This window comes from Mustela lutreola, chromosome 8 (assembly GCF_030435805.1).
Source record: "Mustela lutreola isolate mMusLut2 chromosome 8, mMusLut2.pri, whole genome shotgun sequence".
Lineage (NCBI taxonomy): Eukaryota > Metazoa > Chordata > Mammalia > Carnivora > Mustelidae > Mustela > Mustela lutreola.
Window position 1 is genome coordinate 100,169,046 of NC_081297.1, and position 27,323 is coordinate 100,196,368.

The following is a 27,323-nucleotide window of genomic DNA, read 5'->3' on the forward strand; positions in this document are numbered from 1 at the left end:
CAGATAGTACACATTTATTTGAGACTCTTTTACATGGGAAGATTAAAAACAAAGTTTGTAGTTTTGCTGCCTTTTGAATATATTATGAAAAACGATTTCTCTTTTCTCACTTTGTTGCATTTAATAGAGTATAGTTGATATGGTAGGTATAAAACACATTGTAGCTAAACAAAGAGCAAAAAAGCAGTAACATGGATTCATTGTGTATTATCCAGACTTGCTTTTACTTTTCTCACAGTCTGAATTTTAGTGGTAGATAAACTGTTTGAGGAAGGGAATAGGAACATATTATGCTTATTTTAAGAATTAAGAATTCCAGCTCTTTTGATCACTTTTCTCTGGAGCAAGTTAATGTCATTTGCTATGCTTTAAATTATCCATTTGTAAAGAGACATGCACAGCAGACATGCACCAAAGCAACATGCATAAGTAAGAATAACTACTATCCAAGTTGAAGCTGGGAACAGTTCATTTACGGCATCTGATGGTATGTTTTTATACTTAAAAAAAAAAAAAGGATTGAGGTCATCAGTGTGCTTGCTGTTCATCTACTACATAGATTGGCTTTCTATGCCAGTTTTATTTTTTAACCTTTTAGGGTTATGAAAAGATGAATCATCTCTATGATTCTTTGATAAATGTTATGATTCTTCTCCCCCAGAAAGTACATTTGTGAACATACACAAAATTTTTCATACAATTTCATTTTTTTCTGTTAAATTATATTCTGAAACCCTTAAGGGAGGGCCCTTTGACCACAGGATCAGAACCTGTGTTCTAAACAATACACATGATACTAACATTAAAAACTCATTAGAATATAGTATATCTGATTTCTTTATTGATACCACCAATAGAATTCTCTCCTGCATGTTTAGATTAATGCCCGCCATTGTTCAGTTACACCATTGTCTTACATGCTCATCTTACCTAACTTCTTTGATTATATTAAAAATACTTTGGGGAGATTTTTTAAAAAGAAACAGATAATATTTAAAAAATAGACCTACAAATTTCAACTCACATAATTCACAAAATGATCTACGACTAATTGAATTGTACCGACTTTTTCCGGTAGATGGCACTAGATTTACATTCTTTTGCAGCATGCAAGTGTACTGCTATCACAAGCACATAGGTGCATTGTGAAAACGTAAACAAAAGTACGTAAAGAATATCCAGTTAAGAACATATGGATTTACCAGCCACAAGTTTTTCTGCTTATATTTTGTTCAAACAATATTTGTAGAGTGCAAAACCTTTTTCCATTTTCAATAGGATTCCAAGTCCCTTAGGCTTGGACATCTCATCGAAATTGTCTTTCATGTATAGACTTTCTATAAACTAAAACAAGTTTTCATAAATTAACTTATCTTAAATCCAAATAGCTGATTTAACAGTAATTTATAGCATTATATGCAACTAAATTTTCTTCAGCAGACCACCCAAGAATGAAAGAAAATTTCACATTTTGTTTTGCTATGTTTTGACTTTTTATAGAATCTTGAAAATGTTATTGGTTTAACATGTTGATTGTTAAGCATGAATTAAAATATTTTTGGAAACTAAGAAAAATTATATTTAAAATGTTGATTAATGAGTACTCTGATGCAGCTATATTTTTTCTAAAACAAATTGTTTTAGTAGCTCTATGATATAATAAAGTTTTAATGTTAATGTTGAAAATTTGCTGTATGACATCTAATTACAATATGAATTTTAAAAACTATTTGTGCACAAAGCTAAATTACTGTAGCACAATACATCTGTATGGATAAGATGTTGGGCATATGGTTTGTTAAATGTGGATTTTGTTAATTTTTTATTAAATATGGAATAAATTCTTCATATATACATTAATGGTTATAAAATATGTAGCAATATCTAATAGCAAGGGAGATAAAAATGGGCATGAACAAAAGATAAAAAAAATTTTAGTTTGAGAAACTCACTGGTTGTGAGTGTAAAGAATATAAAACGTGTTGATGAGTTCTGAAAACAAATAATAATTCTGCAGGGTTAGATTATCTAGACAATATAGACTCTTGGGAATCTTATATATAAGATTATACATATCTTATATATAATGATCTTATTAGATAAGATTAGATAATGATATTAGATTAGATTAGATAATGATCTTATTAGATAAGATCTTATTAGATGTTTATCTAACTAAACATGCTCACAAGAATATTACCTGTCAGATTGTATAGAAGGGTTTATGCAAACAAGCCGGAACCATGTTTCGCTCTCAACAACAAACATGTTTAGTGAAGAAATGAGGCCTTTTTGGCAGTTCACAAAGACTCACTAATATTGAGGCTACTCGATGAACTGTCATTGTCAGTCTTTTCCAATTTGTAGATTCATCCGAAATATTTTGTTTAGAGGTTAAATTTCTCATCACTGCTTTTGCTAGATACATTTTAATTTAAAATACTTTTAAAAAGTTTTTATTGAGATGCAGTGGCAAATTATTTCTAATTTCTGTGCATTTGCATTTAAAATCAACCATTTATTTAAAAATTTAAAATTTCCATTCATTTATTTCAATTCCCTATTTTTTTTCTTTTTTTACATTTAGTATACTTGTATTTGTATTAGCCACTTAAAAATGTATGTTATAAAAAATATACCAAGGAAGGATAAATATGTTATTTAGGTGATTTGTAAGAGCTATACATTTAGAGAATTTAAATTTATCCAACTACTATGATAACCATTTCCTTCAACACTAGATATATTTATTATATCCAGCAAAGAATGGAGGGCTAATTTAAATCATTAGATTATTTTAATTTTAAGTAAGCAAAGAAAATCCAAAATTCTATAGCTATAGTTTTTAAGATTTTGTTTTGTTGTAGAAGTGCATTTTGGCTCATGGAATGAGACAGCTGTTCATACTATATTCCATTTTGATTAATATTTTAATAGTTCTTGTTCAAATTTTAGATAACATTTTAAGTTTCAGATCTTGCTGTCCTATTACTGGTATTGATGAAGAAACAGATTGGAAGCTTAGTCTGTATTTACTAGCTTGTTTCTACTACCAACTTGCTTTCTGGCCCCATTAATCTGCTTTATGCCTTTTATTCCTGCTTTCATCTGTAAGCTTGGAATGACTTAACAATCTTTTCAAATCTTTCACAATTAGATATGACCTTCAGGTATTAACATTATCTTACATTTCCCATGTATTATCTGGCTCTACAGGAAAATAAGCTGGAAAAATTAAAAAAGGAGGGGTGGGACATTAAATATGTCCAGGAAAGGTGATGGGTTTGATTGGCCAAAATCTATTTCTAATGTAGGAAAATCCTTGGTTCCTTCAGAGGAAGCTCCGGAAAGGCAGAATTTTTTTTGCCTCTTTAGTTCACTACTATAACTCTGCAACTAGAATTGTATCTTGTCATTTAATAGGTGTTTGATAAATATTTGTGGAATGAATGAAGTAGCATCCGCTTATGTATCAAAACAATGTCACATTGTAAATAATCTGACCTCTGTTTTTGAGAAATGTATATCCTGGTGAGAAAGATGGCCACTTTGGGTCCAGGTTTTGTTATCTATAGGGTGAAGGAAGTTATATACTTAATGGTTTTATGATTCTACATAAACACTTCCTCCTTTGCTTTCCCTCCTATGGAGGGAGTAGGAGAAGTGAGAAGCACTCTGCTTCTTTCTGAACAGAATGGCTGACTGGCTTCTTGGAATAGGATCTGAAGCAATGACAGATATTGAAGGAATGTGTAGATGTAATTAGCAGGAAGTCGTAGGGGTGGGGATGGCGACATGGGGGTGGGAATGGACTGTGAGCACATGGGTTAGTAAAAGATGGGCATGTTAAAGCACAACAAAGCAGGAGTTCAAGAAAGAAATGTAATGAATGAATAAATTAAAGTAGGAACACTGCAGACAAGAGAGCCTGGCTCTCATTAACCAGGTGCGTGACCACGTCAAGTAACTTTGTTAGGACCTGGTTTCCTCATGAGAGGTTTGAACTAGAAGGTCCTCACTTCCCAAGTTATAACTTGAGGTACACTAGTGAATACCCTGTAAAAGTGATTCTATTGTCAGATTGAGAAACTGCATGCTATCATATTTTATAACTTCTGTTTTTACAGTTTATCATCTTGATAATGAGGATGCAGTTTAACCAACCATGTGAGAAAATATTATGTCATTACAACTCTTTTTTACTTTTTTTACTTTTGTAGTAGAGCGTAAAGTAATGGTGTGCTGAAATACCACATATTTAATAATGCACATCAGTATTAAGAAAAATCTCTGAGAAGATCTTCATTAAAAAGCCCATGTAACCTTGATTTTTCCAATATAGTTTGACTGTGGAAATTTATTCTCACCAACCCTCTACCCACCCACCCACCCCCAACCTCCTTGTAAGAACAACCTATTAACATTTTTTTTTTTTTTTGGAGCCAGTGTGTTACAGATTACATTTTGGGAAGTGCTGGATTAGGTAATCTCTTGGTCTTAAATCCAAAGATTTGGAAATTTACAAAGCTAAGCTCTCAGACAATATAAATATTATTTTCTTTCTAATGAAGTATTCTTAATGTTACATTTAAATAGAATTCTGCATCCCTAAGTGGTGGATCCTGTCCTTCCTTTTTGTGGATAGTTACCCCTCAACTTCCCTTCAGTCTGCTCTCAAAGGGGCAAGGCAGGATGGGAGAGCAAGCTATTTTTTTGCAAGTCTTTTTGATTGCATGTGAAATGTAGAATGGAAATGAGCCTGTCTGTTTTTAATTTTTTTTTTCTTTCCCTGTATGGGCCATGATGTTATAGTGAAGACCCATACTAGAAAAAAAAAAATTAAAAACAGGGAACTCCACTTTGTCAGACATTTCACATGCAATCAGATAGACTTGAAGTTAAGTGACTTTCTCTTCCACCATTGTCACTTGATGATGGCGGTGCCTTTAAAAATTCTCTTTTTACTCATATGCTTTGCAAGCAAGAAAATGCTTTTTGCATCAAGAGATGTTTTAAATATTTCCCAAAACTTAGGCTTTATGGTCCACATTAATGTAAAAATCATTGCTCTTGGTATTTGCATCACATTCTGAAGAGTTGATAAAGCACTCTAGTTCTTTTAGATACTTAAAGAATGTTGATAAAATTATTGCTACATATGACTTCAACAATTAAAAATTTACTTGTGACACACAAGTAATAGATAGAAATATAAAATGGTTTCTGTCTTACAGAGTCATTCAGGTGACTGTTTCACCAGGATACACATAGTGGCAAGCATCTCCATGTCTCCTATCAAGAAACACATGCCTCTCTAATTATGGGAGCTTACTATTAAAAGCTAGAATTTTAAACCATATTAATAGGCTTTGGATGTTGTGGGAAATAAATGTACTCCCATTGACTTCCAGTGAGAAAAAGCTTGCACACATTCCCCTTAATATTAAAACTGCCTTATTTCTTTAAAAAATATATATTTTATTTATTTATTTGACAGAGAGAGATCACAAGTAGGCAGAGAGGCAGGTGGGGGTGGTGTGGGGGGAGCAGGCTGGGCGGGGGTGGGGGGAGAAGCAGGCTCCCTGCTGAGCAGAGAACCTGATGTGGGGCTAGATCCCAGGACCCTGGGAAAAGTCCTAAGCGGAAGGCAGAGGCTCAATCCACTGACCCACCCAGGCACCCCAAAACTGCCTTATTTCTCAGCTACACAATTTCTCCTCTTCCAAATCTAAATCCACACTTTATCCTGTCTGTTTTTACTTTGGTAAGTTAGCTGATACCTCTTATGTGAAAGATGCTTTGGATTCCATTCATCAGACCTGGATACTTAACACCTTGACATTGAACACATTTGATCACACTACATCTCAGCTTGTCTAGATGGAGTTCTCTGCCCTATTTGAATCTTCTCTAGCCCTCTGAGCCAATAGATGCTGTTTCTACAATATATGAGTTTTCCATATCTCAGTTACAATTGGACCTTGTCAATCTAGATGGGCAAAGTTTGAGAATATTAATGTCTTCTTTGTTAACGTTCTATACACAAAATTTTGTGTATACTTTTACCATGTGACTGCACATTATATTGATGGCTTTTCTTATATCTTTCCTGCTAGAATGTGTGCTCTCCTAAGATCAGAACCTTGAATTATTTGTTTTTAACTTTCCAGAGCTAATCATAGTTCTTGATTCACTGTAGATGTTTAATAAATAGTTGTAGAATGTATGAATTAATATGAGGGTCAACAGTTTGTATTGTCAAAGAATTTATAATCTGGGAAAATAAAGTGGAAACAACTGAAGACATTTGAGAGTAGTTGAAAAATGTTATTTTAGCCCATTAACTAGTACCTTGTAGAGTAAATGCACTAGTACTAAAGGTATACAGAAGAAAGGGGTTATCAGAGTAGGGATGAATTTATCCGAATAAATATGAATTTATTTGGAATTTATCTGAATAAATATGTAGACGTGGAAGGAAAATTTCCTTAAAGTATTCTCTCATTTATCTATTCAGACCTTCAGTATGGAAACCAGAGACCAATTTTATCATTCAACTAGGCTCCACTAAAACATATGGTCTTGTTTAATTCAAAACATTTAAAATGGTATGTTGCTTTGGCATGCTTCTAATGTCCATTGATGTTAATTAGAACTCTGTGCATGCATCAACAGAATATAACTGAAACCGATCTGTAGAACTGTCTAATGTGAATAGAAAAACAATGAGAAGGCATTAAATGTGATAATTACTATGACAAGGATATGATTTTTCTCACATATAGAAAAAAAAATCTTTTGGAAGAAACAGTGGTCTTGCTTTCTGACTCTTAAGACCTCAAGTTTTATTTTCTTTGTGTTATATTTAAGACTTGGAGGATGAATGAAATGAAACTGAACCTAAATTAGGAATGTTTTTAAATATGGAAACCAGGTTAGGTACAAATTTTAAACTTTCTTTAATTATGAATATTCCCTGACATCACCTGCGCAAGCATTCGGCAGGGAGGAGGGACTGGATTGTTACAGAAGGGTAAAAGCATCCTTTGGCTAAAGGATTTTGCTTTCTGGGTCTATCAAAAATTTATCACTGAAAAACATCTATTGAGTGTCCTCTCACACATGACTCCAGGTTGGGAATGATAATCTGTAGTCTGAAAGAGATGACATTAATGACACAGAGCAAGTTAGCAGAGACTGCACTCTAGTTCTGGGTTCAAAGTTCAGCCAGTCAGATGCTCTCAGAGAAATATTTCGAGGATAACTCTTTGCTAAAAGGATATTCGCTAACATTTCTCTTGGGATTAAAAAGTAATGCCAGACAATGTCTGTATGAAGATATGTAATTGTAAATTTCCTGGTTTAAAAACTTACTCTTAGCATGTTTAAATTGTTGCTTTCTGCCTAATTCACATTCAGGTTTTGGCACATGTCTTGCAGTTCCCTGTCTCTGTCTCTACCACTGGAGCATGAATTAGCGTAATCATCTCTTGTATTGGCCATGTCCTCTGTTTAGAAAGCAACTCTTGGATATTCGTACAGCCACTTTCTTCCTTCAGGGCTTTGTCCAATGTCACCTTCTCAGTGAGCCCTACCTTGACCATATTTAAGGCTACAGCCTGTAACTTCTTCCATTTCTAATCTTCTTTGCTCTGCTCAGTTTTGCCCTTTCCTTCCTGTGTACTTGTCACCTACAAAGAGGCTATCTAATTTGCTTACTTATTTTCATTGTGTTTTTTCTGTCTTCCCCCACCCCTGCTGCTTTTGCAGGAGCTCCATGAAAACAGAATCTTTATTTTGTTCACTGGTATAGCCTAAGTACATAGAATAATGCCAACATGTAATAGGTGCTCAATGATTACTGGAGGAATGAAGGAATATATTTTATTTAGCACAGTACCTGGCACTCTGTAAGCATTCAACACTTTTGTTGCCTTTAGAAAAAGTAAGAAAAAAGTGTTGGATCAATGGTCCTATAAGTAAGCCCCGCAACTCTAGTTTCATGGAAGCCACAGTATTGAGGCAAAAGTGTCATGACATCTTAGATTGCATGTTAACCTCGGGAATGTTTTTCCTATGTAGATCTATTTGAGAGAAAAATCAGAATTGGGTATGCTTCTATAGGCATGAAAGCTTTTCTTCCTCATGCTTGGCATTTTTTTCCCCCAAGTCTTTATTAAATTACTGGAACGCAAAACAAACAAACATATATGAAAAAAAATGGTTCATGGAATACATTTCACATGCTATTCTAAAAATGGACTAGATTTGGCTTTTATAAATGCCCGCTTATTTAGAAATTTCTAACATTGTCATATCTGGATAGTGTTCAGCTTTCCACTGTGATGGACTAATAACCAACTGAAAATTCAAAGTGGTAATGAAAATTGAAGCATACCACTTTGAAATATAGTAGCAAGCTATTTCAACATGAATTTTACTGTTTAAACCCACTAAACTCAAAGCAAAACAAGAGGGTCTTGTCATCTTTTATTTATTTATTATCTTGGGAAAATTTTTAATAGTTCATTTTTTTTCTGATCCTAGAACCCAAACTAAAGTTATGGGGTCTTTAGGTCTTGTTTTGTTTTGATTTTTCACAATGAAATGTAAGATTTATGACTTAAAAGTGTTCTAAAACTTAGGTAACAGATCTGATTTACTTCTTAACAGGAAGTTAAAAAGCCTTTCAACGTTTTATAGACTTTGTGAGAATCCCATTTGAACCTTGTCATTGACCTTCTGCTGAGGGAATGAACACAGGAAAACAGACATTGGCCAACAGACAAATGTATTTATTTTTCTGAATGTACTATGGTGATTATTACTCTTCTCCTTTATTATCTTAAGTTGTTAGCAATAGTTCTTGAGCTAAAAGTTATTGCATAATTTAAGAAGAAAGAAGAAAACAGTAACATAATTTGTCCTCACAGACTATATAATGACTATGGGCTTTAGGGTCAGATAGCCCTGGGTTTGGGTTGATATATCTATTTACTGTTTGTCCTTAGTTATTTTACAACCTCTCTGAGCCTCAGTTTCTGAATCTGTAGAATGGGCATGATGTCAAACTCCTAGAATTATTGAGAGGATTAAACATGGTTATGTAAAAATGCCTAGAAATGTGCCTGGCACATAGTAAATACTCAAATTTTAGTTTTTTTAAATTCTTATTTTAATCATTTAAAAAGATAATTTGTGAGAAAAATACTGTCCTAAGGGAATTATTATAGGAAAATGGTTACCAATAAAATACTGCAGCACACTGAAATAGTTAACCTGGCTGCCTTTGAAAATACATTTTTTTTTAAAGATTTTATTTATTTATTTGACAGAGAGATCACAAGTAGGCAGAGAGGCAGGCAGAGAGAGAGAGAGGAGGAAGCAGGCTCCCCGCTGAGCAGAGAGCCCGATGCGGGACTCAATCCCAGGACCCTGAGATCATGACCTGAGCCGAAGGCAGCGGCTCAACCCACTCAGCCACCCAGGCGCCCCTGAAAATACATTTTTAACTTCAGAATTTAGTGGCTTCAGCATGAGAATGTGGTACTGCATTTATTCAGACAGTGTTTGCTGAGATCACTTAGATCATTGCTGTGGTCCTTAGAGCAGACCTGTGAAGGTATCAGCACATGGTCAGAGAGACTGACTTGCCTGAGGTCACATGACTGGGAAGCAGGCAGAACCAGAACATGAACTTTTGCTGTAAGTCTGTTTCTACTTAGAGCAAGAGCTTGCCATTGGAGCTTCAAGATAATACTGGCTTTGAGGCAGCAAGCCTCAATGGAACAAGCACCAATATAAAAAGAGACTTCAGGCATATTTCAGTCAATAAATACTCTTGGATGGGGTTCAAGATGGAGCTTATCTATACCGAAGTTACTCTATAGGGACTGGTGTTATGGTGAGATACCGAGGTGGCAGTATCACTCCCCCAAACATATTTTGTGTTGCATGTATGCACACACACACTCACTTGTGCCTTCGAAGCATTCTAGTAAACATTTAAATACAGGGAGAAGTCTTTCCCTAACATACTTCTAAGCCAATTTAGAGGTCATTGAGCCGATGTCATATAATACTAATGTTAAATTACCCTATGTAATAAGAAAATTACAGTTCCTAAGTGAAGATAGTGAAGGGAAACCATCCAATGAATTATTCTAGGATTTCAAAATGAAATGATTTCTTCGAAATTAACAGTGGCACCATATAACTTTAGAAAAGTGAGTCTGAGAGGGAGAAAGGAAATCAGAGACAAAAGGGAAGCCTTTCTGTGTTTATATATGTCAGTTTTGGGTTATGACGCTGGAAGAACTAATGTAATAGTATAGCTTTCAATTGTCCAGGAAGTATATTATTAAACTATGTGGCAAGAAATTTATTAAAATCTGCCTAACTGCTCATTGGGTTGTTTGATATAAAATCACAATAACTGTTTCTAGTCTGCATATACTTCCTTTTGCTATTAGATACACTTTGAAAGCCTAATTATTTTGAGAACATGGTATGACCAAAGAATAAAAACGTACAAAGTTCGACAACTTCAAAAAGCACTAGTGTTTCTTAAAGGAAAAAAAAAAAAAACCTCACTTACAGTTAGGAAACAATATTTATATTTAAGGTTGAAAAGCCAGGATATAGGAAAAATTTGCTAATTTGGAAGATGACCTTTAAGTGCACCAAAACCAAATAATTTGTAGGCTGTGACATAGGGCACATTCCTACAAAATTTGTGTGAATACTGCTTTAGTGGTTCTTGAAAGACAAACAAAGAAAGCTGGACTGAAATCTTTATCCCCCTCCCAGATAAGACGGAGTCTGACAAAAGAGCACAGCCCTCTTTCAAAGCTTGCCATGAAAACGAGGTCTCTGTGGCATAGTTAATGAGATGGTTCATGGTGGAAAAACAATCTGTTTTTAAGAATGTTTAGATCAAAAGTAATTTCTAATCTATGAAATAAAGTGTCCTCAATACCTTCATTCACTAGGAAAGCTTTTATGTTTGTCGTATTTACTTCAATCAGATGTTTTCAATTTTACCTTTTCTCTCTGTACAAATACTTTACGTGGTTCGTCAAAACTGACCAGCAATTTTATTCTCTTTCTTCAGAAGAGATTTTTGAGAGAGGAAGAATGAAAAAGAGAGAAACATCTTTGCCTAAACGATTTGCAAGCATCTGTGCTTTAAGCTACTTTTTATGAACACTCCTTAGTAAATGACTCAAGGTAAAAAAGCAGAAAAGCATCCAATGTTAGGAAATTGCAACCCAATACCGTGTAATTTAAACCTGCAGTTGCTTCTCTTGTGCTAAATGACATACAGATGGGTAGCTTAGTTCTCTCAATTTTGGGAACACAATTGGTCTTTTTGTATGAATGAACATATATTAACAAAAATATTTTGGGCAGAATCGTTTAATTCTAATTGTACAGATTTTAATTCTGTGCCGGGAAAGAATACTTTTAACCCAGAGATTTTGTCACATTAAATTTGCAATTAATGAATCTTTTTGGACAAAATCAACAGAGATACAACCCTCCCAACTAATAGAGAAATAAAAACAAAAAGATCACTTCTGAGAGTCTAGAGTAAACGGAACAGAAACTCGGTTATGATAGTCAACTGAAAGGTAACAAAGCAGTTCCGTGTTCAGGCTCTGAAAAGGTGGGCTCGGACAGGACAAACATTTCTCATCTGCCCCTCAGAAAAGATTGAAAGTGTAAGTAGTAGGTGTTTGGGTAAAGCCTAGTGTAATATGGGTTCCACCGAGATGAGAGACCGGCACGCCATCAGCCATATGCCAGCTGTCCCTGTTGATCTTCCCAGGCCAGAGCAAGGCCAGCCTGCTCCGTGGAAGGTCAAAAGAGGCGCTGTTTGACAACCCACAGGCCTAGGTCAAGGTGCGACTTTGTTTGGCTCTGGTTAGCTATCTTCCCGCCTCTGTATTTTCTCATCGAGGATCAGCCGCTCTGTCTTGGTGGCCCTGATTCTGGAAGCTGATATGCTTCTTCAATCCCACAATCAGGGGAACCGGTTAGTCAATTTTTCCTGGTTTCATTTCAGTGACCTCACATACTATGACATCAGGTGACTTACCAGTAAAAGATGTGGGGAGCTTTTCTATTTTAATCAGAGTTCTTTTCATTTCGGAGGAAGTTCAGTATTCAGGTAATGAAGCAAGCTTTCTTTTAGAAAGTTCAAAACATGGTAAGAGATTTTGCACATAGGGCCCACTGCAAGCCTCTTTCCCACTATGATGGATGGCCTTTAAAAAAAAGAGCAATTTTATTGCATTGAGTAAGGGTTGCCCTGTCGCGGAGTTATATTTCTTTTCAATCATTTGTGTAGGTAAAATAAAATACTACATATAAACAGGTGTTGTCTGAACATTTTACTGCAGTCTGTGTAGGCTGAAATAAAAGCTGCCATTGTTATTACAGTCACATTACAATTATTTCCCCATTCAAATACACTTAATCAGTGAAGTCTTCCTAGATGTACTTTGCAAAAAGAAGACTGTAGGTCTCTAAGTAAAATCACATTCACTTTACTTCTTCTCTTTGTCTCCCCCCTCCCTATTTTTCTCACCTTTTCTTCAGAACTTATTGAATCTACATTAGTGTTAAAGCCGTCTTCTGGAGTCTATTAAAGCTTTCTTGCTGCCTCTCTAACATTGGAAGATACGGTCTCTAAAGACACTTGTTTTTAAGAACTCTCAGAACCTAGTGAAATGTCTGACAGAATCACAGAGAACAACAAATTCCTAAGTTATGGAAAAATGCATCTTTAGGGTTTTAAAAAAAAATAGGATGCCATTTAAATGGCCTAGAATGGAAATTGAATGATGGTTTCAAGCTATCCCACTAAGTTGCAGAATTGTTGAGTGGGGAGTTACTCTTCAGTATCATATGCCCATCATCTTATATATATATATATACAGTGTAAATGCTCATAAGCAGGGTGATGCTTTTTGAATTTCTTTGAAAAAAAAAAAAAAAGGATTTCCTGGTATTAGGAGATAAAGGATATGTATGCTACCACCTTTGGGAACATTCAGTGAGTTGTTACCATCCCATGTTGGCATCTTTGGTTAGGGCACCTTGTCAATGCTCCAGTGGGATCCCTTGAATCTTGAGAAAGATTCTCTTCCACCGGAGAGAAATAGTCAGCTGCAGTTCAGATAATTTTGTCTGGTGCGTTAGGGACCAGTCTAGTGGTTGACAAGTGACTGCAGAAGCTGGGCGGTGGCGCCCAGCCAAAGCAAGTATTTAGGATTCGAACTAAAAAGACTCCTTCTCCCATATCCTCTCTCTTTCCAGGGTCATGTAGGGATAAAAAGAACTGTAAGGTGGTCTTTTCCCAGCAGGAACTGAGGAAGCGGCTAACACCCCTGCAGTACCATGTCACTCAGGAAAAAGGGACCGAAAGGTAAGATGAGCTGTAAGAAAAAGTCATTAAGAACTAGTTTTCTTCACCACCCCCCGCCCCCACCCTACCTCCACGGCTCTGAATCCTTTTCCTTGCCATTTAATTTAGAGAATTCTACACTTATTTGCTAAAAATCTACAAATTAGTATTCTTGAAAAGGTTGAAAATGGTATTGTTTAGGTTAAGACTAAGTTTTATTTATTCTTTCCCCCATTTAATGAACACTCTATCTTATGTAAAGTCACAAGGCTTTTATTAAGGGCCTGTTTTTAGTTTACTACAAAATGTGTGGAAGTAATAGCGATTTAGGTACATTTTTTGGGAAGACATCACAGTAAGCAAAACCATGAGGGACATGGCATTGTGCCAGAATGCTGAAATTTTGAAGGTGGCCATTGTAAGTATAGACGTTTTGGCTGCAAAAAGAAGGTAGCATAATTTAGTTCCTTTCTACCCCACTCCAATTTCTTTTTGAAGCACATGTGGAGAAAGTATTTATTGGCTCATTTGTGGTTGGAATGTCAAAAATTTTCAATAACTGCCCTCACATGGCTTTGGTCCTTGGAAGTTCGCCCTGAGTCCTGAAAAAAGAGTTTGTTCACTTCCAAGATGTTTTTAGTGAATAAAGTCTCTCTCAGCTGATTCCAGCTCAAAGGTAACCTGCCAGGGTCCAACCATTTTGTTGTTTAATTTATACCATGGAGGCTGGCATAGGGCTGTGACTTACCTCTGATCCAAATTTATTAATGATGTAACTTCTTGTTTTCATTCATGAACTGAAAGAGCCCCTCTGCCACACACGGGGGCCTTGTTAATAGGCAACATTCTCTTCCTGTCATAGTATATACTGTTTACGGAATTTACCCAATGTCGAAGCTCTGACAGAGTCTACTCTCACCACATAGTGAGCCAGTGGTGGGCTTCAGCCTCAGCCCAGGAGGACCTCTGCCTGTCCCGCTGTGTACATGACTAGCCAAATGATTTAATGCACACAAACAACTAGAGATTAGGTCATTCTTAAAAATTCTGTTTATAAAAAAATTGGACCTCATAAAGAGGGTGAAAGGATAATAAAAACAAGCTGCAGAGCACATAGACTTTTTGTTGGGCTAGCACAGCTGATTTGTATTAGCTGAATGACCTCCTAGCCTTTAAGATTGTTAACTTAGAAAAATATTCCCTTAAAGCTGCAATATTCCTTTTCGAACCAAAAAATAAGACTCCTTCCACTTGAAGTCTTGGACCCTTCTGCACTTTTGGGTATACACTCTTGAACACTGTAGAATAGGCAGAAATCTTATGTAGTAATTTTTTTTCCCTGTGATTCTGAATTATAAGGTTTTTTTTTTAATAACAAAAATTTTTTTCTAAGCATTACAGAACTAGATGGCTTGATCTTTTTTTTTTTTTTTTTTAACCTGCTCTAGTTTAGGGTAGTTATATGCACATTTTATTATATAGATTTGAAATATATTAGTAATGTTCACATTTCCATATGTTTGGTCTGTTCTCATTTTAAGACAAAAAGATTTATTAGAGAAATATATTTTAAGTAAATACATTCTGTAAGAAATAATACTAACTTTGTTTAAATTTTTTAATGCTTTGTTTATTGTTTATCAGTGCCTTTGAAGGAGAATATACACATCACAAAGATCCTGGAATATATAAATGTGTTGTTTGTGGAACTCCATTGTTCAAGTAAGTGTGTGAAAAACCTATGGATATGGGAAATATCATAGATGACAACAAACTAGTTATTGCTCATTCACAGAATCTTTATGCTACTAAAAAAAATTATCTTTATGCTACTAAATATTCTTATTTTTATTATTTCTATTTTCTCTCTACAAAACAGAAGTAATTGTTGACTTTCATGATAAATTACCAGTTGGTAGACTGGCTGCCTTTGCACTATTTGGATCTTTAAAATCTCCAACGTTAACTTGCTCATAGCAATTAACCATGGTGCTTGGAAGAGCTATGAAAGAGATTTTGGTGGGCATAGAAATGTTTATATATTTATTGATTTTTCTTCTACCAAGTGATAGCCCTAAATTCATTTATTGGGCCACAGTAAAAGTTCTTCTCATGCATCCTTCGATTGAATAATATCCACCAGGTTGATTATTCATATTTCTGTAACAAAGCGCAATACCTGTACTGAAAGTAATGTGGGTATTATAACCGATAGGTGTACAAATGTAAGCAAATTATCTTTATTTTAAAGATGCCAATACTTTACTGTAAAACAAGCAGTATAGAGATTTTTTTTGCCAAAACAGTCAATTCAGACAGTGTAGGTTATGGATCTTATTCAAGAAAGGAAAATCTTTACCAAAATTTAATTATCTAGGTGTAGAAAAATCCTAGATGCCCTGTACTTCCCATGGAGATGCTTATTTAGGGGAATGAAAAGACAGAAAGCTTAAGTGAGAGTAAATGTCACTTATTTAAAACAGAATTACAAATTTCTAAGGGGAAATGAACAAACAAGAATCCTATATGTGTAGCATGTAAAACATACTTAATATCTCTCCATAAATGTTTCCCTTTTAAAACACTAGCATTTACAGATTTTTTCCAGAAATAACAGGAAACAGTAGTTTCCTTGAAATTTTTTTAGAAGTTTAAAACCTTTCTTAACCTGCATAAACCTTATTGCACATTAGTGTTGGTTGAGAATCTGTTCTGAATTCTTATGTATTTATTCTTCATGTTAAAAAAAACCCAGCCCTTCAAATTGTCACCCATTTCTTCTCAGAAAACACACATCCTTATATTTCAACACCTTTAGCTTGTGTCATAATAGTTGATATAACACTTAAGATAGTTGCTGAGCCATGTTAAACTTGTTAATATCCCAAATGGTAAAAATTGGCCACATCCCCTTTGCCTTTTGTTTAAGAATCTCCATCTCTTTCCCCATCATGTGATTCAGTAAAGTAGTGGATCTGAGGAAAACTTATTGTTTTAAATAAGAAACAGAACCACTGTAAATGAAGGATTGAACCCATGTGAGATCTTGAGTCACAAATACTGAAAAGCAAGATCTTTGTTTCAGCACAGGTACTGGTGAGATTCAGGGAGTTTCACATTTGAGGTGATATTATGTCAACTTCCTTTAGCATTCTTATACGGAAAGCTTTTATTTTCTAAGTTTCTAAGGAATATGGTTTAATTTTTTATTCTCTTTTCCCCATATTTTTTATTTTTTATTATTTTTATTTTTAAAAAAGATTTATTGTATTTTATTTATTTGAGAGAGAGAGAGAGAAAGACAGCATGAGAGGGAAGAGGTCAGAAGCAGAAGCAGACTCCCCGGCAAGCAGGGCGCCGGATGTGGGACTTGATCCTGGAACTCCAGATCATGACCTGATCCCAAGGCAGTTGCTTGACCAGCTGAGCCACCCAGGCACCCCAGCCCCCCTCTTTTTAAAATTGTATGCTTCTCCTTCCTTGGTTTCTTGTCAGTTTTAGTGGGGGAATTGTTTTAGCCTTTACTGTAGATTGCATAAGTTCATTGGTGTAGGGCTGCTGTCTTTAGACTGGAGAAATTGTACCTTGGGTGTCCACCAAGACTTTCCAGGGGCCACAGAGCATGGACAGTTTTGAGGGAACCAATTTCCTAGTCCTCAGCTTCTATGTGTATGCTTCCCTGACACTGATGTATCTGAGAGAATCTGTGGTCAGCCACTTCTTTCTTCCTATCTTCTGTCATAATCCCCTCTCATACTTTACAGATGTCATACCTTTCACTCATCCCAAATCTTACTATGATTTATTGTCCTGGGATAAAGTCTCTAAGGCTTCAAGCAAAGTGACAGTTCAAGACTGCATTACTTCTGAAGGGGAAACCCAGGAAAGCAAGGATCTATATCTATATCTATCTTGAAAAATACTGAACTGGTAAAAAAATATGAAATAGTATTTCATCCTGGTAAGACTCTGTCTGCCTGCCTGCTTTCTGCTTATCCATCTTTCCATCTGTTGTCTGTTGTCTGTCTATCCATTTTCTACTGGTCTCCTCAAGTGAGACTGTTGTCATGAGGAGATGTATCCACATATTTATTTAAATTTGAAAAATGAAAGTCTTTTTCTTTTTGATTTGGTTTCACTTGGTTGATAGGACAGAGAGGACTACTTTTGCAAATGAGGTTGTATGGTGGACTTCTCCATTCATTAAATGACCTAAATAGATAACTCTAAGATTTTGACCAAAAAAAAAAAAACAACAACAAAAAAGACAAATATATATATATATATATATATATATATATATATATATATATATATATATATCTTAAGCCTGTAATCTATTTACAGGACACTAGAAAATTCATTTTTTTTCAATTATTTTAATTTTGATAAGAAATTTTAGCCGTTACTTCAAAATATGTAGGAGAGTATGTATCAGTCAGCACACAATCTGGATACAGAAACCACACAGTAATTTGAACAGGAAAGTAAGTATAATTTAAAGAATTACGACCCTTTAACAGACGATTGTGGTAATGAGGGGATTGGCTAGGAGGGAGTAAATAGAAATTCTGAAGAATACAGAAAAAGCAAATATGAGAAGCAATCATGACCCCTAGGGCTGCGGTAGAGTCCAGGGAAAAGCTACCCCCAGTGCCCCTCCCCCCACCTTCCCCTCCCAGGGGCTGAAATCTGGGTCTTACTGGAGAGGGCGGGGCTGTACCCCTCTATACTGCGATGTCATGACTGTTCATATTCCTGGCAATCGACCTTCTGAAATTTGCTGGAGATCTATCTTCTGCGGTGCTGGGGAAAGCCGTTTAGAGGGGGGTGTCTCACTGCAGGCATTCCGCCACGAAAGCACCCGAGTGGCGGGGGTGGCGGCCTGGGGTGGCCGGTGGAGCTGCTTCCTGCCAGGTGCTGGCTGCTTCCTGGCACTGAACGCAGCACCTGGCCCGGGCGAGGCTGCTGTGCTGTCGGAGCCTGTCACCCGGGAGGGGGGTGTGCGCTGCGGAGGCCGGGGCTGCCGATGCGTTCATACTGCCGCAGCCTGGTGCGGGAGATGCTGCCCGCAGAGCAAGCGCCTGGAAGGGCAGACGTACAGGCGCTGCGGGAGCCCTTGGCTGGAGAAGCTACACGCTCGGCGGGGGGCCCCTTGAGTCCGCAGACTGAAACAGGGGGGCGGAGCACCGTTCTCTCTGTCAGTTTTCCTCCTGTGCCCTCTGCTGACAAGGTTTAATATCATGCTAACTGATAAAGAAAAAAAAATTTTTTTAAAGGTCCCAGCTCCGTTTTAACAGTAGACAAGGCTAGAGAAGAAAGAGACAATAAATTGATAAAAAACCCAGAGTATGTGTGCATATGTATGTATATGTGTGTATATACATATATATTTCCCTCCCAATTCTCCCCCCTCCAATTCTTGTAGGTTTTATGAACAGAAGTTTGAAAGCCATTCGCTGGAGGAGTGAATGGCACCACAATGAGCTTCCTTCTTGGGATGGTTGGTTTCACACTTGGAACACAAAGTGCAGGGAACCATTGAGGTGTGTGGGTGAGCGTGAGTGAGAAAGTATGAGGGGTTTTTGTTCAAAAGCGGGGAATAAGGTAAGAAAATTTGGCGGAAAAGACTAAATAGAGTAACAATATGAGAGATAGCAGTGGGAGGGGAACAGATAAGAAAGAAAATGAAGAAACAAGTGCTGAATTGGAAAATACCTAATCATGAGCAGGATGAAAAGGTGGTTTTCCTGATTGCTCTGTTACCAATACTCACAGTGCGTGTGTGTGTGTGTGTGTGTGTGTGTGTGTGCATTCACGTATGTGTGTAATCCTCTACTTTCACTTGACTGATAGCGTTATACATAATATTTCCTTACAAAAAGGGCCATTCAATTATTCTCATTTCATTTTCAAACTTGTACTTTACCCTGAATACATTCCCTTTCAACAATATACTGCTTTCTTACTGCTTACCAAGTACAAGAACCTTATTCACAGACTGCTTATAAACCAAATGTGTAATTTATTCCATGGTTCACATTTTCTTCACATTCACAAATTCTACTAACCTAGTTTATTTCTCATTCAGTACTACTGAGTTTCAGTTAGTAAATTAACTGAGTCAAGAATGTTCTCTCCTCTGGTTATTTGAACTTATGAAATTTCATAAAATGAATTTATTGCACATCAGATAAATGAGAGAAGGCTTTGGTGAAATAAGGGATTCAGAATGTATTTTTGACCACATATATTTTGCTTTGGCTGACACTTTGCCAGGTGTTGTGGAGCAAATAAAATAAATTTATGAACTATTTTTTCCCTTAAAGCACTTTTGTTGCATCATGTGATAAGAAAACAGAATAAACACTTGTAAAATATAGAAAAATAATGCTAGGGTCTATCTGGATGTGCCTTTTAGAAAGGCTTTCATGTGGTGGGGCACCTGGGTGGCTCAGTCGACTAAGCATCCTACTCTTGATTTCTGCTCAGGTCATGACCTTAGGGTCGTGACATCCGTGCTGAGCATGGAGCCTGCTTAATATTCTCTCTCTCTCTCATCTACCCCTCCCCCCTGGCCTTGTGCGCGTGCTCTCTCTCTCTCTCTCAAAAAACCCCAAAAAACCGAAAAAATAATTGCTAAGTATTTGTTTGTTGATCTGATTCATTTCTGAACTTCGTGAGATAAATTATGGAGAAATTTTGAGTAAGGCAGTAGCTTGATGAAAATGAGAAGTAAGCCACAGCATTACACAAGATAGATTTTTTTCTTTCTTTCTTTTTAAAAAGATTTTATTTATTTATTTGTTAGAAAGATGAGAGAGAGCAAGTGTATAAGCAGGGGTAGTGGTAGAGGGAGAGGGAGAAACAGACTCCCTGCTGAGCAGGGAGCCCGACATGGGGCTCCATCCCAGGTTCCTGGGATCATAACCTGACCTGAAGACAGAGGCTCAATGGACTGAGCCACCCAGGAGCTCCACAAGATAGATTTCTGGAGGTAAAAAGAGAAGGGACTAAGGGTGACAGCTTCAGTGGGATTTTTCCCCCTTGTTATCTGATGAGTCTCAACATTATCCATGTGTAATCAACTCCTAATAATTTTAAGACTTGGAAGAACCACATAAGATAGTTTTTGTTCTGTATGCACTAATTTATCAGGCCTCTCACTGAATTAATAGCTCATTTTACACAGGGTCATGAATAATGATGATGATGGTGATAATAACAATAGTAAAACAAGAGTTAACATTTACATAGCACTTACCATATGCCAGGCATGGTTATGAGTACTTTATATAAATTAAAATTTTTAATCTCCAACAACACATTTTATAGATGAAAGAAATTGAGAGAGGCTGAGTACTTTGAGAAGGTCACACATCAGTATACAAATAGATATAGAACAGTAGCACTTGAACTTTTAGACAAGAAGAAAGGTAAGGAACTATAGGAAGATAAAATTTTAATTAATTTAGATTAATTTATTTAATATTTTATTTAGGTCACTCTGGTCTGATTATTTTCCTCAGCATAACTGAAACACACACACACACACACACACAATTCCTTGAAAAAAACGTTCTTTGTTGCAGGAGTTAAGTTGAAAATGAAAGACCATCCCAATCTAGGGAGTGCTGAATCAAAGGTAAACAGCTCCATCATGGCAGGTCATCAGTAAGGAGTCAGCTTCAGAGGGGTTGTCCTTATGGAAGTCCCTTGGAGTCTTGACAGGAAGTCGTAGCAGCATCCAGGAAGCCATGAGGCCGTTCAGCATCTGCGAGGTAGGGCAGCGGCTGGATTCATGGGCACGATTCTAGTTATTGAAACTGGAAGGTCATTTTATTTTCACTTATTGACCCCTCCCATTACATTTTCTTCAGTAACTGTATTCCAAATTTTCACCACCTTTTCTGAATTCTCTCTATTTCTGCAAAGGACTGAGGCCAAACGACATGAGCTATCTTAAATATCTTTTCCTTCTATCTTGAAATTTCTTTTTAGCTTCATTATCATCAAACTGAACCCAGATTTGTGACCGCAGACTTATCACCTGTGAAAAAGGGCAAAATTAAACCAAACAGGTGTAAAAACTAAATGCAGGAAAAGACCTAGTATGTGGCTGATATTCAACAAATGTTAAATTCAAGTGGCCTGACCAAGTTTTGGGAGCATATCCTATTATCACAACAGCCTAAGCAACTCCTCACATTGGGAGAAAGTGCAGGCTTTATAAGAGTGTGTCTGTTAACAGGAGATATTAGTGCGATGAGTCACTGCTCCAGCTGTGTTGCTACATTTCAAATGGAACTCTGCTGCGAAACTGTTCACACATGCCACATTTCACATGAGCCTCCTGTGCAATTTTATTCTAGGCTACTTGAAAATTTAAGCCGTTTTTCAACTCTTTAAGAACATAAGCCCTTTCACTGAAGAAATTCCAGTTCAGTGCCACACACAATTTACTCAACGATGCTATTCCATGTATGCTATCCCACTTACCATTAAAGGAGACTTTCAGCATCAACTTTTCCCCTTCTGTTGGTAGGTTCTGAGTGTGCCCTACACGCAACTATGTGTGTGTGTGTCTGTGTTGTTGTGGTTGTGGTTGCTGTTGTTGTGAGTGGAGGAAATGTAAAAGTGGGGGAGGGAGGGGCACCTGGGTGGCTCAGTGGGTTAAGCCTCTGCCTTCGGCTCAGGTCATGATCTCAGGATCCTGGGATCAAGCCCCGCATCAGGCTCTCTCCTCCTGCTTTCTCCTCTCTCTCTGCTTGCCTCTCTGCCTACTTGTGTCTCTCTCTCTCTGTCAAATAAATAAATAAAATATTTTTTAAAAAAAAGTGGGGGAGGGAGTTTTCCATTCCGACTCTTTATTCAAACCCCATTTTCTCAACCCTTTAAAACACTATCCATATAATATTTATTCATAAATCATTTTAGTCACTATGGAATTCTACCAGGAAGAGTAATACAAACTTCACATCAAGCTTTCTTTTTATGGAACTCTAGCTGGAAATTGCTCACGATTCCAGCAAATGTTTCTTAACCTCTAACAAAGTGCATTTAACTTGAATTTAGAAGATTTGAATTGCCCTTTACCTCATTCTAAATCCTTAAACAAAGTAAACTTTCGAGTACAATGAAACTACTCTGAAAGGAATTAGATTTCTGAGTAGTGGCTTAATCTGGTGTTCTACCTGAATAACTCATACATTATTTTGAAGAGGATATAAAATTGACTTCCCTCATCCGATTGGCCCTTCCTGTCTTGTCCCTACATACAGTGATTTACAGGAAAAGTATCTGTCAGAGAGGGAATTACTTTTCTATCTGCATCTCATCTGGAAGCTCAGGGCAAGACCACAGTTACATTGAAAGAAGAGTATTTCAGTGTGGCTTATACATGGACAAGTAACCCATCGTATCACATTATCAAAGAAAAGCACAGAAGCCCTCCAGGGTCTCAAGGGGAAGTGCTGTAAAGCTCCAGTGTGGACTTGCTGGGTAGCCAGAAGCAAGTCCCTTAGATGATCCATCTCATTTTTCTCATCTGTAAAATGGTGAGAATCACATCAACTCTTCCTCACTCATAGCACTACTCTAGCAAATGAAATAATTATATAAACATGCCATAAAAGATATAAAGATACACATATAAAGCAAGGTTTGTAAAAACTGTGCAGCTTTAAATAAATTTACATGGTGAAGTATAAACAGCATGCAAATCTGAAATTCTCAAAATTAAGTCAGCATAGTCTGCTTTTGATTCTAACCCTACCACATGTTTTATAATATAGTTTGACCTAGTGATCTGTATCCAAAATATTTTGTTTCTGCTGAATAATTAAAAACAAATTTAATCTAGATTCTAAATTCCCCAAATAATGTGACTTAGATGAGTAACTGAGAGTTTAAATATATTAGTTAATTGCAAATCTCCCCTTAACAAGTCAATAAACTTCTTGAGAGAATAGGTCATGCCTCAGGATTTTTGTAACCCCCATCTCTACCTGGTGCAGGGCCATAGGACTCTGCACATCCTTGGAACTCAACTGTTTGTTAGATAAATGGTTTAATTCCAATAAAGCAAGGTTAACAGTAGAGTTAAATGATTTACGTTGATGCTAGAATGGGGGAGGTAGAAATAAGCACTTGGTTATAGACTCCCCTAATTATTATCTTCTGTCACACGCTCTCAAATGTTTTCTGTAGACCACTCAATGGTAGTTTCTCTGGATGCTTATTTCAACAATAGCATTGCTTACAACTGCAAAGGCATACCTGTCCCAACTAAGAGACACATGGAAATGGGACTGTTGGGACTATAATTTATACGGAAACATTAAAAAGAGCAAAAAGTGACAAAAAATAGGGTCAGCTACCCAAAGCTATATCAAAAGAGAAGTTCATAGCCAAACCTTTTTTTTTTTTATTTTATTTGAGAGAGAAAGAGAGTGAGCAACCAAAGCCTGCAAGTTACTGGCAATTAAGATTAAAACCTAGCCACTTTAGGGGTGCCTGGGTGGCTCAGTGGGTTAAAGCCTCTGCCTTCGGCTCAGGTCATGGTCCCAGGGTCCTGGGATTGAGCCCCACATTGGGCTCTCTGCTCAGCGGGGAGCCTGCTTCCTCCTCTCTCTCTCTCTGCCTGTGTTTCTGTCTACTTGTGATCTCTGTCTGTCAAATAAATAAATAAATAAATCTTAAAAAAAAAAAAAAGATGGGATGGAGCATCTGTAAAGGAAGGTTACGTCATTCAGCGTCGGATATTTCGTACACATTGTCTGGCTTTCATCAAAAATTACTAGCTATACCAAAGTAAAGGACCAAGGGAAATAAACTGACAAAAGATACAAGTTTACAGGTGGCCCAGATATCAGGATATTTAAATCATCAGACACAGACCTTTAAATAACTCTGATAAATATATTCAAGAAAATAGATGACAAATGGGGCATTTCACCAGAGAACTGGATCTGTTGTAAAGAATAAAATAGTTTGAGGGCTGAAAATGCCATAACTGACATAAACACAAGAGATGAATTTAACAGCATATTGAACATTAAAGAAGCAAGATTAGTGAGCAGAAAAACAGGTCAGTAGAAAATATTCAGACTGAAGCTAGGGGCTTAAAAAAATGAAAATTAGTAAGAAGATAATGCAAGAATTACAGTTTCAGGAAGAACATATTATAGCCATAGAAAGGGAAGGAAAAAGTAATGGTAGGGAAGCAATATTTGAAGAGAGAAGAGCCAAGAATGTTTCCAAACTGAGGGGGGAAAAAAAAAGTCACAGATTCAAAAAGTGCTATAAATCTGAAAGACTGAATATGAAGGAAACCGTGTATGGGCACATCACAGCAAATCTGATGAAAATTGAAGGTAAGGAGGAGATTTTTTTTTTTTTTAATTTTTTTTTTTTAAGATTTTATTTTATTTATTTGAAGGAGAGAGATCACAACTAGGCAGAGAGGCAGGCAGAGAGAGAGGAGGAAGCAGGCTCCCTGCTGAGCAGAAAGCCCGATGTGGGACTCGATCCCAGGACCCTGAGATCACGACCTGAGCCGAAGGCAGCGGCTTAACCCACTGAGCCACCCAGGCGCCCAAGTAAGGAGGAGATCTTAAAAGCACTCAGATAAATTAACTTGAAAAATAAAAACAAGTAGAACTGTTAAGTAAAACCAGGGGGTTGATCTTTGAAAAGACCAATAAAGTTGACCATTTCTGTTGGTCTAACCAAGAAGGAAAGGGAGAAAGAAAAGAAAATAGGTTCCATCACTAGAAATGAGGATGGGATAAAACCAAAGATATGAAAAAAGAATTAATGTAAGAGGATACTGTATGTAATCCTGTTCTAATAAATTAATCTCAGTTTAATTTTCTAAGAATCAAATTTGAGTATAGGAGAGTTGTAATACTCAAACTGACAAGTAACCCTAGAAGGTGTTGGTCGGGGTCTGGAAAATCAGCACTTTAAAATCCTGCTGGGTGGAGTGTGAGTTGGTAGTAACTTTCTGCACAGTAACTGAATAAGTTATGTTAAAAGTCTTAGAATTCTGCATGCCATTAATCTAGCAAATACACTGTTAGTTTATTTAAAAATCATGTTAATGTGTTAAGATAAAGCTATAATGTCTTTAATCAGTCTTCTTTATGATAGCAAAAATTACTTTGAATATTCAGCTAAGTGAACTACCTAGTGAAAATATATATGTGACATTTCAAATAATATTGCAAAAGAATATTTACTGGTCTGGAAAGAAATTTAAAACAAATTTTAAATTTTACAGAACAATAATTACATATGACTATATTTGTAAAATACATATCTCTATCAATATGTGAATATAAAGCAGTTTAGAAGGTTATGCACCAAATGTTAACAGCAGTTATCTCCAGGTGGTTGGATTATAGGTAATTTATTTTCTTGTCTATCCTTTTTATTTGTTTTAAAGACGGACATGCATTTTCTTGGGTAATAAGAAAAAAAAGAAAATATCTAATATTTATCTTTAGTCAATGTGCTACCAACATTGAACAATTTATTTAAAAAAGGTTTTTTTAATTAAATTTTCTTTTTTAAGTGGGCACCACACCCAATGTGGGGCTTGAACTCAGGACTCTGAGAGCAAGAATCCCACATCCTCTGACTTCACCAGTCAGGCACCCCGGAACAATTTATTTTAAAAACATCATCTTGGGGCGCCTGGGTGGCTCATTGGGTTAAAGCCTCTGCCTTCAGCTCAGGTCATGATCCCAGGGTCCTGGGATCCAGCCCCAAGTCAGGCTCTCTGCTCAGCAGGGAGCCTCCTTCCTCCTCTCCCTCTGCAGGCTTCTCTACCTACTTGTGATCTCTGTCTGTCAAATAAATAAATAAAGTCTTTAAAAAATAATAAAAATAAAAACATCATCTTTCTACCCCCAAATTTATCTTATTTTTTTTCCCAGTGATAATTTGAAAGAATAAACTAGAATGTAATTCCCAATTTATTTTTGAGAGTCCAAATCCATCCTGTCCATGTAATAATTTACTCATATCCCACGTGGATACATTACCTACTGCCCTTCTCTTCTAAGTGGCTGCTGCTGCTTCTCTTTTCCTTCTCTTTTATCCCTAAGTGATAATGATGCTAACCCAGGACAGGTGGTCCCTGGGTCTTAAATGTTGCTCAGACCTTCTAGATACCAACCTTCTCTTGGCCTACAGCTTCAAACATCATTTCAGGTTTTCTCCCCGCTGGCGGCTAACTTCCATCTATCTTCCTATGGTCTTACTCCCAACACCTGGAGGTAACTGATGAAGGATGAGACACCAATTTGAGAAGATTTGTATTTATTTTAAACAGACTTGCTTTCTTAAACTGTTTGTCATGTTTGAATGAGAGATTTAAAAAAGAACAAACAAACAATCATTGATTGAGGGCTTACCTCGTACTAGGCATTATGCTAAGCACTTTAAAGAAAATTATCTCCTTTATTCTTCCTAACTTAAATAGAAAACCAAAGCTCACAAAGGGTGTGTAATTGACTCAAAATAACACTGGCCGTAAGGATGGAGCTAGGACAGAAGTTCAGGTCTGGCTGTCCCCAGAGGCACCACTCCTCAGCTCCTGCACTGCATTATAATACCGCCCTGTATTCCAGCTGATCATTCTTTTTGCTGAGTAATTCACCATCTGGTAGCCATCGCACTCTGGTGTTAATTGGTGCTAATTTTCTGCTGATGGCCAAGTGACTTGTACTTGGGTTTTAAAGTAGAACAAGCTTTGATTAAGGTGTGAGACTTGGGAGGTTCAAGTCTCTCTCTCTCTCTCTCTCCTTACTGTGTACGACTTTAAATAAGCTACTTAACCTCTGTGAGCCTTAATTTCCTTGTTTGCAAGATGAGAACAATACCTGTGTCAGGAGAACTTTGGAGA

At 36.6% G+C, this 27,323-nt stretch overlaps 1 protein-coding gene across 4 annotated transcripts in view; it reads left to right on the top strand.

Annotated features, from left to right (window-relative positions):
• Nucleotides 1-27,323, top strand: part of MSRB3 (methionine sulfoxide reductase B3) — a 169,227-nt gene that overhangs the window by 35,716 nt on the left and 106,188 nt on the right. For 3 of the 4 annotated variants that reach the window (XM_059186240.1, XM_059186238.1, XM_059186239.1), the window contains 2 exons: nucleotides 13,324-13,432; nucleotides 15,056-15,133. In XM_059186240.1, the coding sequence (XP_059042223.1) occupies nucleotides 13,324-13,432; nucleotides 15,056-15,133 (187 nt within the window). Of the gene's footprint in view, nucleotides 1-11,139; nucleotides 11,230-13,323; nucleotides 13,433-15,055; nucleotides 15,134-27,323 lie in introns of those variants that run through there. The other variant, XM_059186241.1, reaches the window with a different exon arrangement.